Below are 20,214 nucleotides of genomic sequence, written 5' to 3' on the forward strand. Positions count from 1 at the left end.
AATTATAAAATTGTTTTCTCCAGTATAACACTGATTAATTTTTCTTTTTATTTTTGCCTCCTAATGTAAGAAATCCATCACCACACATTTTTTTGGATTCTGTTACTGCTTTAAAACTAGAAAAAAAATAACCTATTTTGGGAAGATGTGGCAAGTTGACACATGACTGAACTGAAAACACATGATGCCCCCCTGTACCAAGGGACTTCTAAAAGTTGGTGGCAGTGTCCCATTATCTTTCATTTCCACTTTCCAACAACTTTCCAAAGCCTCCTTGAATTGTATAATCAGGAGCCCTGGTGGCATAGTGGTTATGTGTTAGGCTGCTACCCACAAGGCACGGTCAGCAGTTCGAAACCACCAGACCAGACGCTCCTCAGAGAAAAGATGAGGCCGTCTACTCTCGTAAAGGGGCACGTCTCAGAAACTCACAGGGGTAGTTCTAACTTCTCATGTAGGGTCGCCGTGGATCAGAACTGACTCCATGGCAGTGAGCTTCGTCTGTTTGTTTGTTAGCATTGTATTTTTTGAGCATATGTGAAAAATCATTCTTTTTTTTTTAACATTTTATTAGGGGCTCATACAACTCTTATCACAATCCCTACATATGCATACATCAATTGTATAAAGCACATCCATACATTCCCTGCCCCAATCATTCTCAAAGCATTTGCTCTCCACTTACGCCCTTTGCATCAGGTCCTCTTTTTTTTCCCCTCCTCCCTCCCCGCTCCCCCCTCCCTCATGTGCCCTTGGTAATTTATACATCGTTATTTTGTCATATCTTGCCCTATCCGGAGTCTCCCTTCCCCCCCTTCCCTGCTGTCCCTCTCCCAGGGAGGAGGTCACATGTGGGTCCTTGTAATCAGTTCCCCCTTTCCAACCCACTCACCCTCCACTCTCCCAGCATCGCCCCTCACACCCTTGGTCCTCAAGGTGCAAACCTATTATCAACAGGCAAGCCGTGTTTGGGATTCCACAAAAACAGCACAATCAGCCCTCCCTGCCTCATTTCCACCTGTAGAGCTTTCGAATTACACTCCTATCGGCCTAAAGCCGCAAACGGAGCCCACCCAGATGGTGCTAAAGCTTTGAAGGAACCGGCCCTTAATCATCTGGAGCCAAACTTACATTGTGCCAGGAAGGGGCTGAATGGCTAACACAGCACCATGCATCATGACACCTTCATGTTTTCTCCAACTACTCAGAATATATCTGGGGCAAGGTGCTGGTACTATTTCAGGAAGAACCCTACACTGAAGATGAGATGGCAGTGCGCCGGTCTACTCTCAGACATGGAAGCTAGGGGAACAGATTTGCTTGGCTTGCCTGATTTCCAACAGACCTTTAGTCTGATTACTGGCAAAAAATAAAGACACTTGTTTGTGGGTAACATGACTTTTTATAGCTTCCAGGGACTGGAATCCTCTTTGCCATCCTTCCAAAAAAGCTCACTCCCTCTGGGAAATACGGGGGTAATTAAGAGATTTGATTCAAGGAAAACACACACACACACACACACACACCAGATTTTAAAGAGGAATAGTGCCTAAATCCAGATGGTCATATTTTTAGCATAAGATTTAAATGGGGAAAAAAATTTTTTTTAATTAAAAAAAGATTTAAATGGGGAGAATTAAAATGGGGAAGTGTAACTTCCAAAGGTGCCCTGGTGGCATAGTGGTTAAGCACTTGGCTGCTAACTAAAAGGTTGGCAGTTCTAAGCCACCAGCTTCTCCACGGGAGAAAGACGTGGCAGTCTGCTTCTTTGCTGATTTACAGTGATATAAACCTATATGGAAGCTCTTCTCTGTCCTACAGGGTCACTACCACCTCCACAGCAGTGGCTTCTGTCACTTTCAAGTCTTCCTCAAAGGGAAGTAGTTGCTGACACCAATCGAGCTCGTAATCATTTGACTAGCAATGCCGTTGAGCCCATGTATCAACACCAAAAGGGTTATATTGTGTTTTATTTCCATTGGCAGGGAACAGGGAAGGGCTCTACTTTGTGCCCATTAACAGTGTGCTATCAAAATGGAAATGTATGTTTTTCAGGATTAAATCGAATAAATAATTGAGAGGCACTATGACGCCTGGCACGTTACGACCCGGGACCCACATCTTAACAGTTTCTTTCAGCTTGTCTAGTAGAAAGAAGCAAGATAAATGTTAACTCAACAATCAGCCTGAGTTCACCTAGTTTCAAGGTGCAAATTCATCTTCTCTCTGCTAATGAAAGGGAGCGAGCGCGGCCTTGCTTACCTGCACATGATCTCGTGTGTGAGCAAGACTCGGCACATTTCAGGGTTCTTGTCTTGGCCTTCATACACTATGGCCTGTAAGCAAAGACATGGTTTCAGTTCAGGATGGGGCCAAGGAGCAGAAAACAAATTATCACAACTGAGTTCTAAGCACTTCACCCCGCAATCAGCCTATTAGCTTTCAGGAGCCCAAGGCCTCACTGGGCTGGCTGCTAGGTTCCCTGTGAGGGATCAACCCACGGCGAGTGGGATGGGAGACACTGTCAACCATCACCCTTCAGGTGCATCTCTTGACCCCTGTGTGGGAAGGGCTTCTGTCGTCAAGGCGACCACAACACGCCTTTCAATCCAGAAGAAAAGCAAATCTAATAAATGAAGAGGAAAACATGCAGAAGGCTAAGCAGATTGAGGCACTGTTTATTTAAAATAGAGAAAAAAGCACATGGATTTGATTCAAATGTCAGTGTATGTGAAGACAAGTGTGTACATACACAAATGTCTGGATTTTTCTCACTTTCCTACTTCCAGTCCCAACATCTAATGTTCTCCTGGCAAATACTAGAGGATAAGTCTGTGTGTGTGTGTGTGTGTGTGTGTGTGTGTGTGTGTGTGTCGGGGTGCGGGGGTGGGGTGGGGGGTAGGGATTGTAGGCAAGGGATTCCTTCAAAAACTGTGACTTCTCTGAGATGAGTCATCAGTCAGGGGGAAAAAAATCGCTCTTCCTGCCAACAGGCTAAACCCTTGTATCGTCCCAGGGTGTGCACCCACTCAAGCCGTCATTCCCACGGACATATGTTGGCTGCGGGTTAGGGTTCCAGCCGTAGGAGAATTACGTCGAACTCCCCGAAACCAGCAGTCCCCAACGAGCTCTCCACGCAAGATGCTTCTGCCAGCTCTTTACAATATGCGCGCGGATGTTTTGCGTACGGTCCCCAGACAGGTTCTCTGGGAGTTCAGGGTTAATAACCAGGAAGAGACGCACACAGCTAGCAGGAGAGCAGCACGCTGCATGGGCCTGCATTTTAACGAATTTGACACCGCATCACTGCATAATACTAATGTAACACAGCTTCAAATTGTTAATAAAATTACTTTCACACGTTCAGATAACCCTCCATTTCTTGGTGACAAAATGACTTAAATTAAGAGGCCATCTTATTTAGTACATACAGACGAGACGCTGCTGTGGCTGACTTGTGGTTGGCACTGATGCGCTTTGTATATGAACCTGGACTCTCGGGATCGAGGCGTGACTGGAGTGGCCTGGGGCCCGGCATGTGCAGGTCCACAGAGCAGGGGCTGGCTGTGACGCATCATCACGTGACAAAATTAACTTAGCAACGAGGGGAAAACTACTGCATGAGGAGAAATGCACTCTCGGCTTGACCACGGACCTATCAAGCCCATGTTCTGTGGCTAGCCCATCATGGGCTTGCATTTTTTATTAGTTTAACATCATTTTCTACTTACAGAAAACAACTGAAGGCTATGAAAAAAATTCCCTTTACTCAGATTCCCCGAAAGTTTACATTTGACTACAGTTGCTTGATTCTTTTTTTCTCTTTTCTTTTTCCCCTAAATCACTTGCTAGTCAGTTGCAGGCATAGTTGGGCATGTTTCCTTCTAACGAGACGTTCTCGTCCAGAGCCAGTGTACAGTTATCAAAGTCAGAAAATTAACATTGATAATAATAATCTAATCTACTGATCTTATTGAGATTTCACCATTTACCCAATAATGCTCTTAACAGCGAAAAGAAAGCCAATCCCAATTGCTGTATTCATTGTCACGCGTCTCTTAATCAGCGGGAGTTCCTAAGTCTTTGTGCTTCAATTACATTGACATTGATGAAGAATACAGATCAGCTATTTTATAGAATTTCCCTCAATCTGGGTTTGGCTGATGCGCCCTCGTGGTGAAACTCAGGCACTTGGGGACAAGAGAGTGCAAGAAGTGATGGGGAGTTCTTTCGTGCACCAAATCCTCTTGCCAACTGGTCCACCACTGGCCGCCCCTGGATAAAATAGTGTCTGCTGTCCTGCAGGGCTGCCTGACCGGCTTCTTCACTACAGAGTCACCACTTCACCCTGTGTACTTCATAACTCCCTTCTGGGGAGATCATCGAAGATAAGTTCATGTAGCATTCCTCCTGAAACGTCCATCCACTGGTGCAGGCAAGCACGTCTGGTGCTTCTCTGTATTCTAAGAAGACCTTCTTCTACACCTACGAAGTCACTTTCCTCAAGAAAATGCATTCGGGAAATTGTAATTGTTTCTTTTGTTTTTTTAACCAAACCAAAATAATATCTGCCTACATTGTTTATTGCCAACACTGCAGCGATGCCAGAGAAACACATAAATAAACTGATTAGATCTAACACAGGGCAGTGAAACACTCTAGTGACGCATTTCTGATAAATTCTATAGCCACTCCATTTCTGTGTGGTTTCTAATATCATTGATAACTTCTGCTTTATGTATTGATGGGTCATGCCACACTCATAATGCAAGTAACCTGGGAACTAAAGTCACCAACATGAATGAGACTGTCTGCACGGTAAGAAGGAAACAACAGTTCAGAGGAGGCGTGGTTTCACGTATGTCACTTTCACCAGAACTTCTCACTTGGCTGCTCTCTAGATGACACTGGTATGCGTTTTACTGGGGACGGGGACGCTGGTTCCACTGAAATCTGTGGGCCCACGAGGATTTTCAGCTAAAGGCAGGCTGCAATGCAAATATGCTCAAGACTCCTCCAAAGCAGTGGGCGATCCTTGGATTCCCAGAAATCCTGTCTTGATGACTGTCTCAGGAGACCTCCTGAGCATCGCTTGTTAAAGGCGCAGAGCCTCCAGAATGCATCTCCTTACCAAATACCAAACTGCCACTTCACTGCGGGCAGCAGAGTCAAAACAGAGAATCCTTCTCTAAATCAAGCATAGAAAAATGAAACCAGGAGTTTGGAATGGCTCAGAGACAGTTAGGCTCTCTGGAGGAGGGTGGGCACAAGGAGCCTCTGCTCTCCCTCTCCTGGGGGCCTGCAGAGAAATATTTTTCAGCACATCAAGGCCAAGAGGGAAGCGCTGCTTCTTGGGGCTTCTGAAATATAAGCAAGTAGAACAGGAGTCTTTTCATTTGGCCATGGCTTAGGACTCCAAATCCTGTAAATAGAGTAAGCTAGAACTTCAGGTTAATGGGTTAGCTTGGGAGGGTAATTCACTCAAAGGCAGATCCACCTCCAGCCCCAGCTAAGCAGCTTTTGTTACTAAAGAGACCTGTGTAGGGGGCATTAAAAAAAAGGACAACATTACACAGATATGAGCCCCCAAATCAATATTCTGGTGAGACTCCAGTGTAGGAAGATATTATATATTTAATTTGACAAATGCCTCTGCTACAGGGTGTCTGTAATAGGCTTTTTGTTTTTAAATGCCACCAAGTTCTCCATCCAGCCTGCACACACTCCTGGGAAGCACAGACCAAATCCCGGGTCGTCCACGCTGAGCGCAAATGTCACGGATGCTCCACCGTTGAGCAAACCACAACGGTGAGCCCGAAAGGCAAGGGACCCTCAAACAGAAACTTGGGGAGAAGTTGCTGCTTTTTTTCTTTGTTTGCTAATTTAAATATGTGTCTCTGTGGGGTCTGAGTAAAGCTGGGAGATCACAGAAGCATGTAAACAGCATTGACTATTTTAAGTGAAACCATTTTAATAGACAGCTGGTTTAGGGCCCAGACAATGGCACACCAAGAAGAAGGCTTATTTTCATCTTCCACAGTAAATCACGCGCCTGCTCACTACGAGAGAGGTAGTCTGCTGTGAGAGCGACAAAGACACCAGAGGTTTAAATAAATCAATGTGTTTATCAGGGGTGAGGGTGGGAGGCCTGCGACAGAGGGGGCATATAAAATATGATTTCAATAAATCAATTGGTGGTGAGTCAAGTTGAGGTTTGTAACCAAAGTAACAATCAAACAACAACAACAAAAATACACTCTCAAGAAGAAAACGCTCCTGAAATGAAGCCTGCCTCTGGTGAAGAAGTCCCTACAGGCACCAAGGGAAGCTTGCACAGGAAGGGAAGTACGCCGACTAACTTCATCTCAACTTTACAAGAAAAAAAGAAGGAGCAAAATTGGTAACCAAGTTGTCAAAACCGGACCCAGTTGTATCTGATCTGCTATTTTTCTCACATACTAGCTTCCCTCGCCTCACTGTGTTCCTCTAATTAACAACAAAAACCAAAAACCCTGCTTTAGTTCCCAATACTGTTTTAACTTTCAGGTTGGGCGGTCCCCCACCCCCCACCTAGAATAACATATATATGTATCATTTTTTTAAAGAAGGAATTAAGAACGGCTAAACTTTCACAGCTTTAGGTAACAACAGTGCTGGGAATTTGCACAGCCTGTGATTGCAAATGCTCAAGTAATAGATTAACTCATAACATCTTTGAAAAGAAACCCGTCTGTCAAGACACACCAACCTGCCTGGATGGCCACTGCTTTAGAGAGCAGCTTGTGAAGTGTCCTTCCTGCCTTTCCACCCTATCACTGCGTCTTAAAGAGCTCCGTGAAACTCACTACGGCTAGAGACCGCACAGGGACAAATTCATGGTGAACATACCCCCAGGATCACACTTCAATAGGAGGCTAAGGACAGACAGAAAAGTGAGCTTTGCTTACTCCCCTGATAGGCTTAACTCTTTGTGCTCCACACTAAAATAAAAGGCATTGAGGAGAACCCCTTTGACTTTGGTTCAACCAGATCTGAAGGGAAAAAATGTTTCCATTAAAAGTCTTTCTTGGTTTACAACCAAACAATAGCACACTTGTCATCGCCAGTTAAAAAAAGAATGAAGGAAAGAAAGAGGAAAAAACCACAATAACAAGAAAACCCCTCCCAATTTTCCACTTCAATACAAAAAAAATAACCTTGGAAATATACTACCCATTTTTCAACTAACAAAATGTGTTCCCTTAGAGAAGAATTGGTTCATGAAGATACTAAACGCCTCCTTCAGTCAGAAATAGTCTTCTAAATACAGAATGCCAGTGTGCCTTGCATAGCAAGTTACCAAGAATTGAAGCCAATCACAAAATAAGATGAGCACCCATAATACCAATACACGACAATATTAACCATGACATGCAACCGCCAAGACCCACGCCTCCTCGCTTACACACACACCTTAATGTAGCTTTAGAAATTTCCAGTAGGTGATGATGGAGCCTGGGTCAAAAATTAACCTGGGCCAAAGGAAAACACTGAAAAACTGACATTTCACTAACAGTCATGTCAGACAGAAATCCAACATGAATACGGGATAAGAACTTAAAGAATAATAATGCAGTTTCAATTAGCAGCTGGGCTACTGGTGAGCAAATTGAAAAGACGTAATTTCAGCTCAGGGGCTAAGCAGGCACATTTTCAGAACCGCATTAGGAAAGTCGCGAAGAAATGATATCATATTTAATACACTGTTCAGCTACGTCACAGTTTGAATTTAAAAAAACATATACCAAACACAGTTGTCTGTAGAATGCATCTTTTATATCTCAAAGAACTGAAATCCTTACACCATTCAAATGCTAAGCTAAAAGCTAAATCACTCTAACAATCCCACATTATATTTCTTCTTCCGGCAGTAATAAAGACGTCTCACCCATAAGGTAGCTACACTTACATCGATATTAATAGATACAATTGGCTTTGTCAACGCAATGGGGTAATAATAATAATAATAAAATAATAAACGCAGCTAATTTATTCAGCACTGAATATGTGCCAGGCAGTGTTCTGAGCACTTGACATGCCGAGTTCACTGAATTCTCACAACAGTGCTTTGAGGTGGGGGCTTCCCGTCTTTCCATTAGTTTGGCTCGAAACGCTGACATATTTTAATGACAGAGTCACTAAGCTCAAATTATTCTCTTTCTACAACTCTGTCCACAGTGCACCACTGTGCAAAACCCTTCCTCGATCCTTCTCAGCAATATAGGTGAGGAGAAGAGAGAGAACAGACCATCATGCAGGCACACGAGTGTGCTAGATGCATCACTCCTAATAAGTTCGTTTTTAATGCTATTCAAACATTCACATGGAAACAGCTCTAGCGTAAATATCCCCGAACAAATGGCTGTATATTACCCAGGAGGGAGCAGTTGGACCGCCAGACTGGGAAGTACTAGGCCATCTGGCTCCGGCAGTCTCTCCAAAGCCATCAGCTTTGTTTTCACCCCCAGACTCCAAACAACACATTTTCCACTGTGATGAGTTTACATTTTCCCAAACACAGGTCCTGATCATGCATAAAAATTCCAAACTTCTCCATTCCTCTATGCGCAAGGAAATTTAAATCACCTGCATTTTTGCCATGCTACCAAAGGAGAGAGAAAACTGCTGAACTAGGGCCCCTGCCTATGAACTTGCCCAGGCTTTTGTTGTTTGTTCCTTTCCCCAAATATGTGAAAGAGCCACTCTGTTGGCCTGGTGAGTTCTGTTGGAACTTATCGATATATGAAAAATGTGTTTATCTATCGATGAAGAATCATCTATGGAAAAGGCTGTTAATCCAATCTACATAACTGTGGCAGGATATAATGAAACCATCAATAGGGTAACATGCACTTTGCATCAATAACTGAAAGTACCAGCAACATCCAAACACATGTATACAGGCGTCTAGCAGGGAAGAGACACCTGGTAGCATTTCGGATCCTGTACCTTGGACTCTGTACTGAGACTTCTAAGGGTCCCCGCACCACATCATCTACCTGCAAACTCACATATATAAAAATTGAATAGCTACTATTTTCTCCTTTAAAAACAACAACAACTGCTATTTGGAGACAGAGAAGGTTTCGTTTTGGATAACCTTAAGGAATCAGGCACCCTTTCTCTGAATCATAAAATGTCACTTTTTTTAAAGCAAGATGGCGGGAGGGAAGGTAAGTTAAAGGGTTTTTTGTTTGTTTTCTCTGTTGAAAGATTACATAACTCATGGAAACAGGCATATAACACAATTATATTTAAAATACTACTTGAACATCTGAAATGAAGCATACTAAACCTGAGCCATTCTCCCACCGCCCCGCACCCCATACACTTGCGCTTCTGCAGGGGAGAGTGTTTCTGGACGCCATGGCCAGGACTGTGGGGTCTGACAGTGCTTTCTGCATGCTCACTAATGGAACACCCAAAACAGCAATGACACAAAACAGCCTATTTTTAGTCCTGCTAAACTTGGTTTTGAACAATCCTTCCCAAACGCAAGCTTCTTATTTTCTAGTTGGGGGGACAAATTTTTTTCAAAATCATTCTATGTGCTCTACAAGAGTGGTGTGTAGCTAAGGGGCTCAGATCCACACCCATTCACTTCTGATGAAGCTGTGTCTTTCTTGGAGGGGTACAATATTAAGATTCTCTACTCAAAATAATCTAATGAGACACTGTGAAAAGGCGTGAACTGCTGTGTCAGGCCAATACATCTTGGTTGATTGAGTACATTTCTCTTTGGCCGGAAAGCGGCTTACCCCACCCACGCTAAGGAGCATTCTCTGAACATGTGAAATGCACAGAGTTTGGGACTTTGTTTGCCATCGATTCCCTCCGAGTTTTAAGCCAAACTAGTAGGCCAAGGAGGTGCGATCGCAAACATACAGCTGTACCTTTGGTAGGAAAGATATTATAACGATAAACAGAATATTGAAAGGACACTTCAACAGTGGTAAGGTAGTCTCTCCACAATATATGACGTTCTTAGAACTCGTCACATATCTGAACTTAGCTTATTCTGCTTTGTAAATATCAAATTCCTAAATCCATATGCAAGAATTACACAGAGGGCTAAAATGTAACTATTTCATCAGTCAAGCCTTAAATATGAATCATTATGTCACGGTTGGGGCAAGTTACACTTCTTCACACCATTGAAGACTATTGTACTACTTGTGCACATAAGAAGTTACCATACTTCCAAAATTCTGACTGCACCTAATCAAAAAACAAGCAACCAGATGCCGGGTAGGGAATACAGAGAAGGTGGATATTTAAGCAATTATTATCAAAACAAACAGGTATGTCTTCAAAATTTTCTTCTCTTGCTATTTTTAGGCCAAATTCAAATAATTACTTCAAGCTTTTCCAGGTCACTCCCCACCAATGTATAATTCCATACATTCATAGTTCTCACTATCCATGAGCTGTCACCGTAAACTAAATGACTTTCTCATACCTGCTATTATTAAAAATACACTATCTCTGGCTCTTCTCCCCTTCTTCCTCTCCCTCTTCACTGATCAAATTTATGATAGTATCACACAATCAAAGAACACCTTAAGCTACAGTTTCCTTAAGCTCCCCGATGTCGTTAATATGATGATTTTAATGCATTGCTTTTTTATCTCAAGTGATTATTCTCCCATGCTCTTCATAGAATCCAGCTAATTTCATAATGGAAAATCCATTCTTGATAGTGTTTTCAAAGTTTGGGGAAGTTTTAAATCAGAAAGAAGTTAATTCCTTCAAACATATTCCAAGTTTGCCTCCTTAACAATTTTATTTCTTTCATAGTGCTGCCTACACTTTAATACATTAAACATTTGATATTGGCACAAGCAAGTTGCCCTTACCTATTGGTTTATTTTTTATTTTTTAAAATGTAAATCCTGGGAGAAGGGAGCGGGGAGAGGGGGAAAAATGAGGAGCTGATACCAAGGGCTCAAATGGAAAGCAAATGTTTTGAGAATGATGATGGCAACAAATGTACCAATATGCTTGACACAAGGGATGTGTATATGGATTGTGATAGGAGTTGTAAGAGCCCCCAACAAAATGATTTTAAATAAAAATAAAATGCAAATCCTAACAAATGTATATGGAATATATATTAGAGTTCATGTTTTCCCTATTCCCCTACCACTACCACCCCCTCCTTGTTTTCCTTTCTTTTCTTTTTTTTTTTTTTTTTTTGCCTCTAATGAGAATGGCAGGAAAGGCTATCCAGGGTATCTAAGACAAATTTTGAAACAAAACTCCACTTCAGACATTTTTGTTTTGATGTTTGTTTAAATAGTTACTGAAAACAAGCTTTTGTGTTTCTGTTTGGCAGAAAAGAAATTTAAAAATAAAATACAGTATCCAAATGAAAGGAAATTATCTTACGTAACAATCAAAATATATTAAGGGAAATAAGACCAAGTCTAAAAATATAAACGTGGATTTAATCTGAATAATCAACTAAGAAATAAAGAGATCTTCAAGAAAGCTAAATGCACTGGGCAAATAGCATGTAATAGATTCCAACAGATATCTGCTTTTGTGTTTTTTTTAAGTACGTTTATACTCTCATGTTTTCTATGTGGGTCACAATGAAATATGAGAGTAATAACAAAAGTTAGCTGTTATTAAATTGGTTCTTCATGAGTAGATTTTTTTATTCCCAAAGCTTATCAGAGTGCACTCTGTACAACATATTTAAGTCATACTTTATCTGAAAACAATTTTGAAAAATATTCAAATAGACCCTGTTGTGAAACTTTCCAACATAGTGTCTTTGGAAAAAATATCACTTCCCCCTTTTTAAAAGGGAATACAATAAAAATCACAACCAAGCAAATAGTTTTAACTCCTAAAGTAAATTGGTGGTTGGCACACAAAAGATAAGTTTTCTCTTTGTTCTAATTTCTTTCCCCCACCCAATAAAGCTGTCTTATTTTTTTCAACTACTAAGTCCTCCTGCTACCTAACTAGCTACTTAATTCTAAAACAAAACTTTTTCTTAAAATTAAGGTGGAGGGGTGGGGGTGGGGGGAGTTCCTGTGCCTCATTAAAACGTCAGGCTTCTTTTCTGACTCGGCTCATAATTGTATCTTTTAAACCATAACTCAACCTTAATGTATACTGCTTGTCACCCGCGTGTTGGCGAGCTTAAGGAAATGCCGACCATGTACCTTTAAGACCGCAAGCTCACTCATGCTGCCTGGCTTCCTGCCAAACTTGGAGGCAAAAGCAGGATGATTTTTGCAAAACCTCCTCTAACAATTGAGGCTGCTTGGTCCAACATCATCACCACCCTCACTTTACAAAAAAAATCTGAAGTGGGCCATCCGCAGTCTCTGCCCATTCACCATTTCTGGGGAAGATAGCTTTGCCCCCACTCTCCCCACGCTCGCTCTGTTACAGGAGAGAGGCCCCACGCCTGGTCTAGGTTTCAGAGGTTCAGCCCACTCTGCACCAAGGCTCCTAGGCACCTTTTTGCGCCCCCTGGGGCTCCCCAGATTGCTCAGAGGAAGTTCAGGCTCCGCTCTTCCAGTTCAACACCCAGTGATCTTCATTTAAAAGACCTGAGTTACCCAGGACCTGAGTTAGACTCTGTCTAACCCTCTTCCGCACGCGGCGGTCGCTAGCCAGCTCAAGAAGCGACTGAGAGAGCCTGCGCTGACTGCGACTGTGAAGGCGACCCTAGTTTTCAGAGTTCGAGCCCCAGCTCCCTCGCTAGGGCACTCAGAGCCGCCGGAGGAGGCGGGCAGCCAACTTCTTGACGTCCCCGAACTGCGTGCCCCGGAGTCACCCCTGTGGAGTGGAATTAAGAAACTTACTTGTTTTGTCATGGAGTCAATGAGGCGCACGTAGAAATCCTGCTCCGTTCGGATCCCTAGGGGGCGGAAGGGCGAAGGAAAGAGAATTAAGTGAGAGGTGATATGCACAAAGAAGGGAAAAGAAAGAAAGACGCTCCAGGAAGGGTGGGGACTATGGATGTCCCCCTCCCCAGTGTCCATTGAAGGGCCTCTGGCCTAAGCCTCCCCCAGTGCTCTTGGAAGTCAGCCCCTCGGAGCGCTGCTGATAAGGCCAGGGCAGTGCCCCTCCCTGGCCATTCTCCCTTACAACTCTGAACCCACCCTCCAAGCACTGCAAAGGTGGGAGTCCATTAGCTCTCTCTAGGGGCCATCAAGTCCTTGGCCCCTCACTGTTCCTAAAGTCTATGAGGTCTATGGGTCAAGCCATGGGAACGGACCCCAGGAAGGACGGAGAATTCTAGTGAACCTGCCAGGGCCCGGGCATTGCACCTGGCCTCAGGTGCACGGAGACAGGAGACGCACAACCGCCCTCAGGGCTCTCCGGACCTCCTCCAGTGAAACCTCCTCGGCGAAACTATGGGGAGGCCGGTCCCCCCTAGGATGTTCCACACTCCACTTCGCGGGCGCTCTCGCCCTCCTGGGGCTCCCAGCGCCCTGTTCTTGCCTCAGAGCCCCAGATCTGGGCGCAGACCCCACGGAGCCTCACCATTGCTGTAGAGGAGCTGCAGGCGGTAGTGAATTCCGTTATTGGTCTTTTCGCTGTTGGCTTCCTGGGTTGCAGCAAGGCGCAAAGACACAAAGACAGGAGAAAGGTTGGGTTGAGCGAGTGAACCAACTTGGAGGCAACTTTCCCCAAGCGCAGACCCCAGGCCCTGCAGAAGGGCCATCAGAAATGTCCGCCAATTCTGATCCCGCTGGGCGCCCTCGGACCGACTGCACCCTCGCCCCTCCCGGGAAACTCCTAAGGGAGCCAGGCGAGCATCCCTCCTGGAGGCCCTGGGCCTGGAGCCTGGGCAGCCAGAGGCTGGGGCGCGCGAGGCCAGGAGGCCGTGGAGCGTTTGTCCCAGGCGCCTTGGGCGCTGGAGCGCGGAATCGGGCTCGCCTCCCTCGGATTCTGGGGTCTCCACGCAAACTTTCTCAGAGGAGGGCCCGTGGGCGGGAAACCCGGGTTCGCCCCATGACAGGAAGAGCCTTGGGACCTGGGAATGAGAGGTGGCAGCTTAGCCCTCTCGCGAAGGGTCTGACTCCCGGGCTAGCGCACAGGGCGTCGGCGCTGCGCCCACTTACTTTTTCCTTCTCCACGAACCCCACAAAGGCGGTCCTCTCGATCTCCACGGGCTGGCCCTGTCTGTCGTAGAGGGCCAGGACGAAGTGGAAGAAGTTGGATTTCCGCAGATTGGAAGGCGGCTGCTTCTCAAAGTGAGCCCGGGCCAGACCCACCCCGCTGCGGCCAAAGACGCACAGTTAGACGGCTAAGCCAGGCACCGACCCGCATCCCCAGGCACCGCGCACACACGCACGCGAACCCCCAAACGTCGCCTTCTCTATCCCTAGACATCCCTTGGGCACCCCCCTCTTCTCTTAGGCGCCCTGGCCCAGTTGGAGATGGGTGGCGGTATCCCCGCGTGTCCCGGCCTCCCCCGCGAGTGTAAGGCGCGTCCCCCAAACTCCCCAAAGAGGTGGAAAACTTTTGTTTGGGTTTGCTTCCCGAAAGACAGCGCCCGGGGCATTAACGCTGCACTAAGAGCGCCTTGTGCGGACTAGGCAAAGGGGCGTTCGGCTAGGTCAGCCCGCTTTCTCGGAAGCGAGTCTTTCTTTACAACTTAAAAGAAGGGGGGTCGCATAGAGAATTGGTTCCCGCCACCCCCTGAAATCTCCCGTCTCAGCTCCCGGGACAGGTGGGAAGTGACGGAAAACCCGCGGGGGTTCTCACTGGGTGAACCGCCCTCCGGGAAACCTCCCTGTGTCCCTGCCCGAGGCGGGTGCCGGGGCCTCTCTAGCCACATTGAGTTCCCACTCCAGGTAAAGTTGGTAGAGAAGAAGGGTCCAAAGGGGAAACTGGGCTGATTGGGGTGGTCGTTTTTCGGAAAGGGGCGTTTCTGCAAGACACGTGCTGACAAAGTTTCGCGGTTCCGCAGAAATCCCCACTCAGTCCAGAAATTCAAAGGACCGGCTCTAGCGGCTGAAGGCGCCGGCGGAGGGCTGGAGGCTGGGGCGCCAGGGGCACAAGGCAACCAACCGCTGACAGCCCAACCTGTCCAGCACACACACACCTACACACGCGCGCGCGTGTACACACGTAAATAGTCCACACATGCACGTCCGCCTCAACCACCCCATCTCTGACCAGAGAGCCCTGGCGTTGGGGATACTTGCACCGAGCCCTGAAAGATGGGGAAGCCATCATCTATCAGCTCCCTCTTCCCCTTCCGCACTCTCTGAGTCTGACAGGGCCGGTGGCCGCCAGGTCCCCCACTTCCCCAAGCCCAGCTGGTGGACTGGAAGGAAAAAAACAATCTCACCTGGGGCCAGGAGCCCCGGGAAAGAGCTGGGAGTGCCCAGGAAAGTTCCCCTAGGTCAACCTCCAAGGGCAGTGCCTTTAGGCCACACAGCCTCGCATCCAGGGAGCTCAGGGTGGGAGAGGGAGAGGGGCCAGAGGAAACCGTGGTAAGCGGGCGTGAGGAAGACTGTTTTAGGAAATGTCAGGGTGAAAGTTGGTAGCTACTGTTCTCTGGGTAGGCGGAGAGAAGCTGAGAGCTAGAGAGAAGGCAGGAGAGCCAGACAGGAGGAAATCAGAGAAGACACGAGGGAGAAATGGGGAGAGAAAAGAGGAGATGCAGGGGGGGAAGAGGGGAAAGAGGAGATGGAAGCTGGACAATGGTGAAGAAAAGGAGGCAAGAGGAGACTTAAAGAGGAGAGAAGGGAGATAGGCAGAAAGAAAAAAGGAAGAAACGGGCAGAGAAAGAAAAGAAAGAGAAGAGAAGGGAGGAACGGAGGAGGAAGGGAAGGAAGAAGAACTAAAAAGGAAAGACGGACGGAAAAGAATGAGCAATCACATCAAAACACAGATATTTAACATCATGCTGGCGAGACGCCTCTTCTGGGTAAAACAAAATGAAAACAGCCACAGACGAGGCAGAGAAAAGTGCAGGCGAAGCGTGGGCCCATCGCTGGCAGCTCCGGGATCTCCGGCCGCAGGCGACGAGGGTAGCGCGGCCCGGAGCGCAGAGCCGGGGCGGCGAAGGTAGCGGAGCGGCGGGCGCGGGCACCCGCGCACCAACTCTGCCGGGCCCCGCTGCAGTCGCCGCCGCCGCCGCCGCCGCCGCCGCCCGGCTCTCCCGCTCGCCTCCTCCGCCGCGGTCCCCGCGCGGTACCCACCTCTGCGCCGCTGTGTTGGCGTCCAGCACCCCGGCGCCCTGCATCCACGTCCGCACCGCGTTCATGCCGCTGCCCAGCGGCTCTTCCTTCATGCTGCTTCCACTCCGTTGGATGCTTTCCTGAATCCCAAACATGAAAACAACCTTTTCTTGTGGAAAATCTCCTCCCCCTTGAAATATTGAAAAAAAAAAAAAAAGGAAAGAAAAACGCCAGCCAGAGATTTTTTTTTGAGACGACGAACTCTCACTAGAAGATCAAAGCGGTCTGGAGAGCAAATTTTTTTTAAAAAAATGTAAACCCTCGCTCAAAACTGAGCGATAACACACAAACATTAAAAAAAATAAAAAGAAGAAAAAAGAGAAAATCCAACGAAAAGAGCAAAAAAACCAGAGATGTATGCTTGGCTGTTGGGGGTTGTTTGGTTGGTTGATTTTTGGTTTGGGTGCTTTTGTTTTTTTTGTAATGATCACAGGCCGGTGGAGGCAGGAGGGGCTGGAGTTTCCTTTTGTAGAGGTACCCTTCACTTGAAGCAGGAAGAAAAAAAAGCCTGATGGCAATTTAAGAAACAATAGGCTCAACTCGCGCTGCTGGCTTTGCTACTTCAAGTGTCATTTTCCACAACCAGGCAAGTTTTGTCCTCTCTCCCTTTTTTTTTCTCCTTCTCTCCCAACCAAAGATGTTTCTTTCCTTTCAGTGCGTGCAGATGAGGAGGACGCTGGTTGCCGTAGACAGATACACCAGAGAGGGAGAGTGGGGTGGGGGGGAGGGGGGGAGAGGGATAGAGAAAAGGGAGGGGGAGACAGAAAGAGAAAGAGAGAGAAAGGGAAGGGAGAGAGAGAGAGGGGTGGACCCTGCGGGATGGAGATTCTGTTTTCTCCTTGCTAAAATAGAAGTGATTTGCAGGCTTTCCCAATGGAATCCAGTTTGACTCTCCCCAGAGCTAAACACAGGCACACTAACCCCAAAGGGAGGAGGCGGGGCCAGCCGTTGTGTCACGCCCCCTCATTTACATAACGTCATCCTTCCGCCTCGTCGTAGCCAATCGCAGTTCAGGAGCCCGCCGGCTCGCCTCGCGGGGCCACGCTCCCTCATTAACATCCCTCTCCGGGTGGCGAAGGGGAGCCGGGCAAAGTTCCTTGCGAAGTGGCGAGCGAGGGAACGCTAGCACCCGCTTCTAGACTGGGGAGAAGCGGGACCGAAGGAAGCAAAGGAGAGGGCGAGGAGAAAGAAGTGGGCCGAGGGATGGAGGGAAGCGGGTATCCTTCCCGGGAATTGAACTGGGCTGGTCATTCTGACCACTTGCGGTCCCCTAGCATCCTCGCCGCCGCTCCCTGAGCGCGTTGGAGTCGCACCGCTAGCGACCTCCCAGGGTGGATCCTCTGCTTTTCGGGGACGTCGGGGGCAAAGTGGCGGAAACTGGAGAGTCCGGGCAGAATAATACAGGACGCGAGCCCCAGGTGCCCAGCTCTTCGCTTCGCGTGGGTGGTGGGGTGGAACGTGGGTGCTGGTGGTCTGGGCAGCGGGGCAAGGAGACTGCGGAAGGCACCGCCTCCACACAGGGAGGGGTAGGTGGATCCAGAGCGCGGGCCCGCCAGCCAGGCGTGGTAGGTCCTCGGGCAGCAGGGAGGAGGGCTCTGGCCTCACAAACGCTTCTTGCTGCCTGCGGACGCCTTTAGGCGTTAGACAAAGTCCGCGCTCACACGCTCACCAAACTAAGGCAGTTCTTGGAGTGTGGAATGGGAGACATGAATGCTCTCTCGCTGGGGCTGTGCGTACATTTAAAAATCTTTCTCAAAGTCGATTCTCAGACCTTGACCCCTGCCCCAGGGTAGTTTTCGTTTTTCTTCTGTAAGGTAACTATACCAAGCCAAGAGCAACGTATATTATCTCGGATTAGTCGCTTAGTTGGTGTAGGGTTTCTCACCTCCCTCATTCATTGTCTTAAAAAGAGTGTCTGAACAAACCCTCCCCAACTTCTGTCCCTACCATATGGAGAGAGAGCGAGGGAGGGAGGGAGGGAGGGAGAGAGAGAAAGAAAGAAAGAAGCAGCATTCTGTATGAATGCTGTGTCTAGCAAAGAGAATAGATGTTTCTGGGTAATGCACCCCACCGTTTGTTTGTTTGTTTGTTGTTGGTGTTTACGCAGGTTGTAGCCTCCAGTAAGCACTTAGTGCACTGTGTCACTGCCCTCAGAGGACCTCCCTGACGACAGCGAAATCTGCTTACGGCTCTATCTGGGTAATTCTCTGCCAGAAATGCAGGCCCCTTTCTACAGGCCTTCCTCAGCCCATTGATTTAGGAAACCCATGGGTTAAGTGATAGAAAAGTACACACGCCCGCCCCGTGTTGAACGGACACAGGCAAAAGTTGTACGTTATGCTCTTGGCAGAGCAGGAGAGCGAGGTCCCCTTCCTGATTCCTAAACAGTGTGAAAGAATATGCTCCAGGCCTGAGGTACATGGCTACCATCCCCAAACACGACTCTACACGCATGCCCAACTCTCATGCCATTTCATCTAGGCCACTTGCATGCTGAGCACCATCTCCTGGAAGGGTTGGGGATTGGGGCAGCATCAGCCTGGTCTCTTCTAAGGCCCCTAGAGCATTGGTCAGAGTTCTTGGCATGCACAGTAAGTGTTCAGGAGAAGTCTGGTGTCACAGACTGCAAGGGCTGCAGTTTTAGAGGGGCAAGAGGCCACTGGACCTACTTCATGTGCACAGAATTTTAAGGCATTATTGAACGAGGGGCTACAGAAACGTTCTTAAAGCTTCCAACTTACTAAGGCATAGTTTTTAGACCTTTAGATCCTTTAAGGAAGGGCGACCAGGAAGCAGTGGCTACCAGCCTATCGGTGGGTGCCATGAGCCAGGGAAGACCTAGTGTGGCAAGTCCATGATGAGGGTCAGAGCTCTAACACAGGAGGGTGGCAGAGGGGGATAGGGGCCAGAGAAGCAGCCTCTCCAAGAACCACGATCAGCAAGAGACACACAATAGAGATTTCTGAAAGTCATGCAGAATCTGGAGGCATTCTGCAAAGGATGTGTTTGTTGGGGGCCCTCAAGCTGTTTGGCCAAATAAAAAATTGGCTAAGAGGTAAAAAACAAATGACAACCAAAACCCTTTAGCTGCCCAATTTCTGCTCCAGAGCCAGTCTTTCCAGGAATGAAATATGACAAAGATAACACCCACCTCTGTCAGGCCAAGGGAGTGGGACTCTTTTGTCAGAACTAATTCCTTTTGTCCGCATAGAGTCCACAGATAGCCCCGCCTGGGTGGAAAGTGGACTTAGGTGTGCGCACAGCTCTTCAGCTGGGTGTCCGTGTACTTTTAGCCCAGCTGTCTTACCCTGTAATAAATGTTTAAGGAAGGAAGGAGGCTGAAGAGGTGAAAAAGAGACAGAGTGACAGAAAACTGGAGTGACACTCGGGAGAGCAGAAGAGTGGGGGGGGGGGGTTGTAGCTGTTGCTTGGGTAGAATCCCTTGGTAAACACGGAACAAGCCATTCCTATTTTAAACTTTGCAAAAGAATCCCCTGGACATCTTTTCCTCACAGGAGACCGAGGACCACCTTCAGAAAACAGAGCATGTGCATCGCAGGCGTCTGTAAAGTGAGCGCTGAGACTGGCTTCATCTATATATATATATATATATATATATATATATATATATATATATATATATATATATATATATATATATATATATATATATATATATATACTTGTCACATCTCCTATGAATAAATAGCCCTGTATCAATAGCATTGTCTAGTCTTTGTAGGCTATCTGTGATACTCCTTTAGGGTACCTTACCCTAGTAACCTCCAACTGTGACTCTCTCACCCAATGGGGGTGGGGGGAACAAGTTCTTGTTAAAAACCCAGAGTTCAAGGCTTTGTCTAGACCTGCAAAATCATAGCATCTCCAATTGGTTCCTGGGAAGCGGTATTTTAAGTCTATTAGGAAATTTCTGGCTTGGGATATGCATCCTATC

The 20,214-nt window shown here is 47.0% G+C and overlaps 1 protein-coding gene and 1 long non-coding RNA gene across 7 annotated transcripts in view; one reads left to right on the plus strand and one right to left on the minus strand.

Annotated features, from left to right (window-relative positions):
• The window catches only part of EBF1 (EBF transcription factor 1), a 470,411-nt gene extending 453,249 nt beyond the window's left edge, over positions 1-17,162 (minus strand). For 4 of the 6 annotated variants that reach the window (XM_075541905.1, XM_075541904.1, XM_075541903.1 and 1 more), the window contains exons 1-5: positions 16,221-17,162; positions 14,130-14,286; positions 13,549-13,612; positions 12,864-12,919; positions 2,263-2,336 (exon numbers count right to left, since the gene is read on the minus strand). In XM_075541905.1, coding sequence (XP_075398020.1) covers positions 2,263-2,336; positions 12,864-12,919; positions 13,549-13,612; positions 14,130-14,286; positions 16,221-16,354 — 485 coding nt within the window. In that variant the 5' untranslated portion in view covers positions 16,355-17,162. Of the gene's footprint in view, positions 1-2,262; positions 2,337-12,863; positions 12,920-13,548; positions 13,613-14,129; positions 14,287-15,364; positions 15,845-16,220 lie in introns of those variants that run through there. The other 2 variants (XM_075541906.1, XM_075541907.1) reach the window with 2 other exon arrangements.
• Positions 17,163-17,338: 176 nt separating this feature from the next.
• Positions 17,339-19,849, plus strand: LOC142439500 (uncharacterized). The gene is made up of 3 exons (XR_012782859.1): positions 17,339-17,677; positions 18,367-18,458; positions 19,775-19,849. It is a non-coding gene; the product is annotated as an uncharacterized LOC142439500 (long non-coding RNA).
• Positions 19,850-20,214: the final 365 nt, after the last annotated feature.

This window comes from Tenrec ecaudatus, chromosome 2, assembly GCF_050624435.1.
Source record: "Tenrec ecaudatus isolate mTenEca1 chromosome 2, mTenEca1.hap1, whole genome shotgun sequence".
Lineage (NCBI taxonomy): Eukaryota > Metazoa > Chordata > Mammalia > Afrosoricida > Tenrecidae > Tenrec > Tenrec ecaudatus.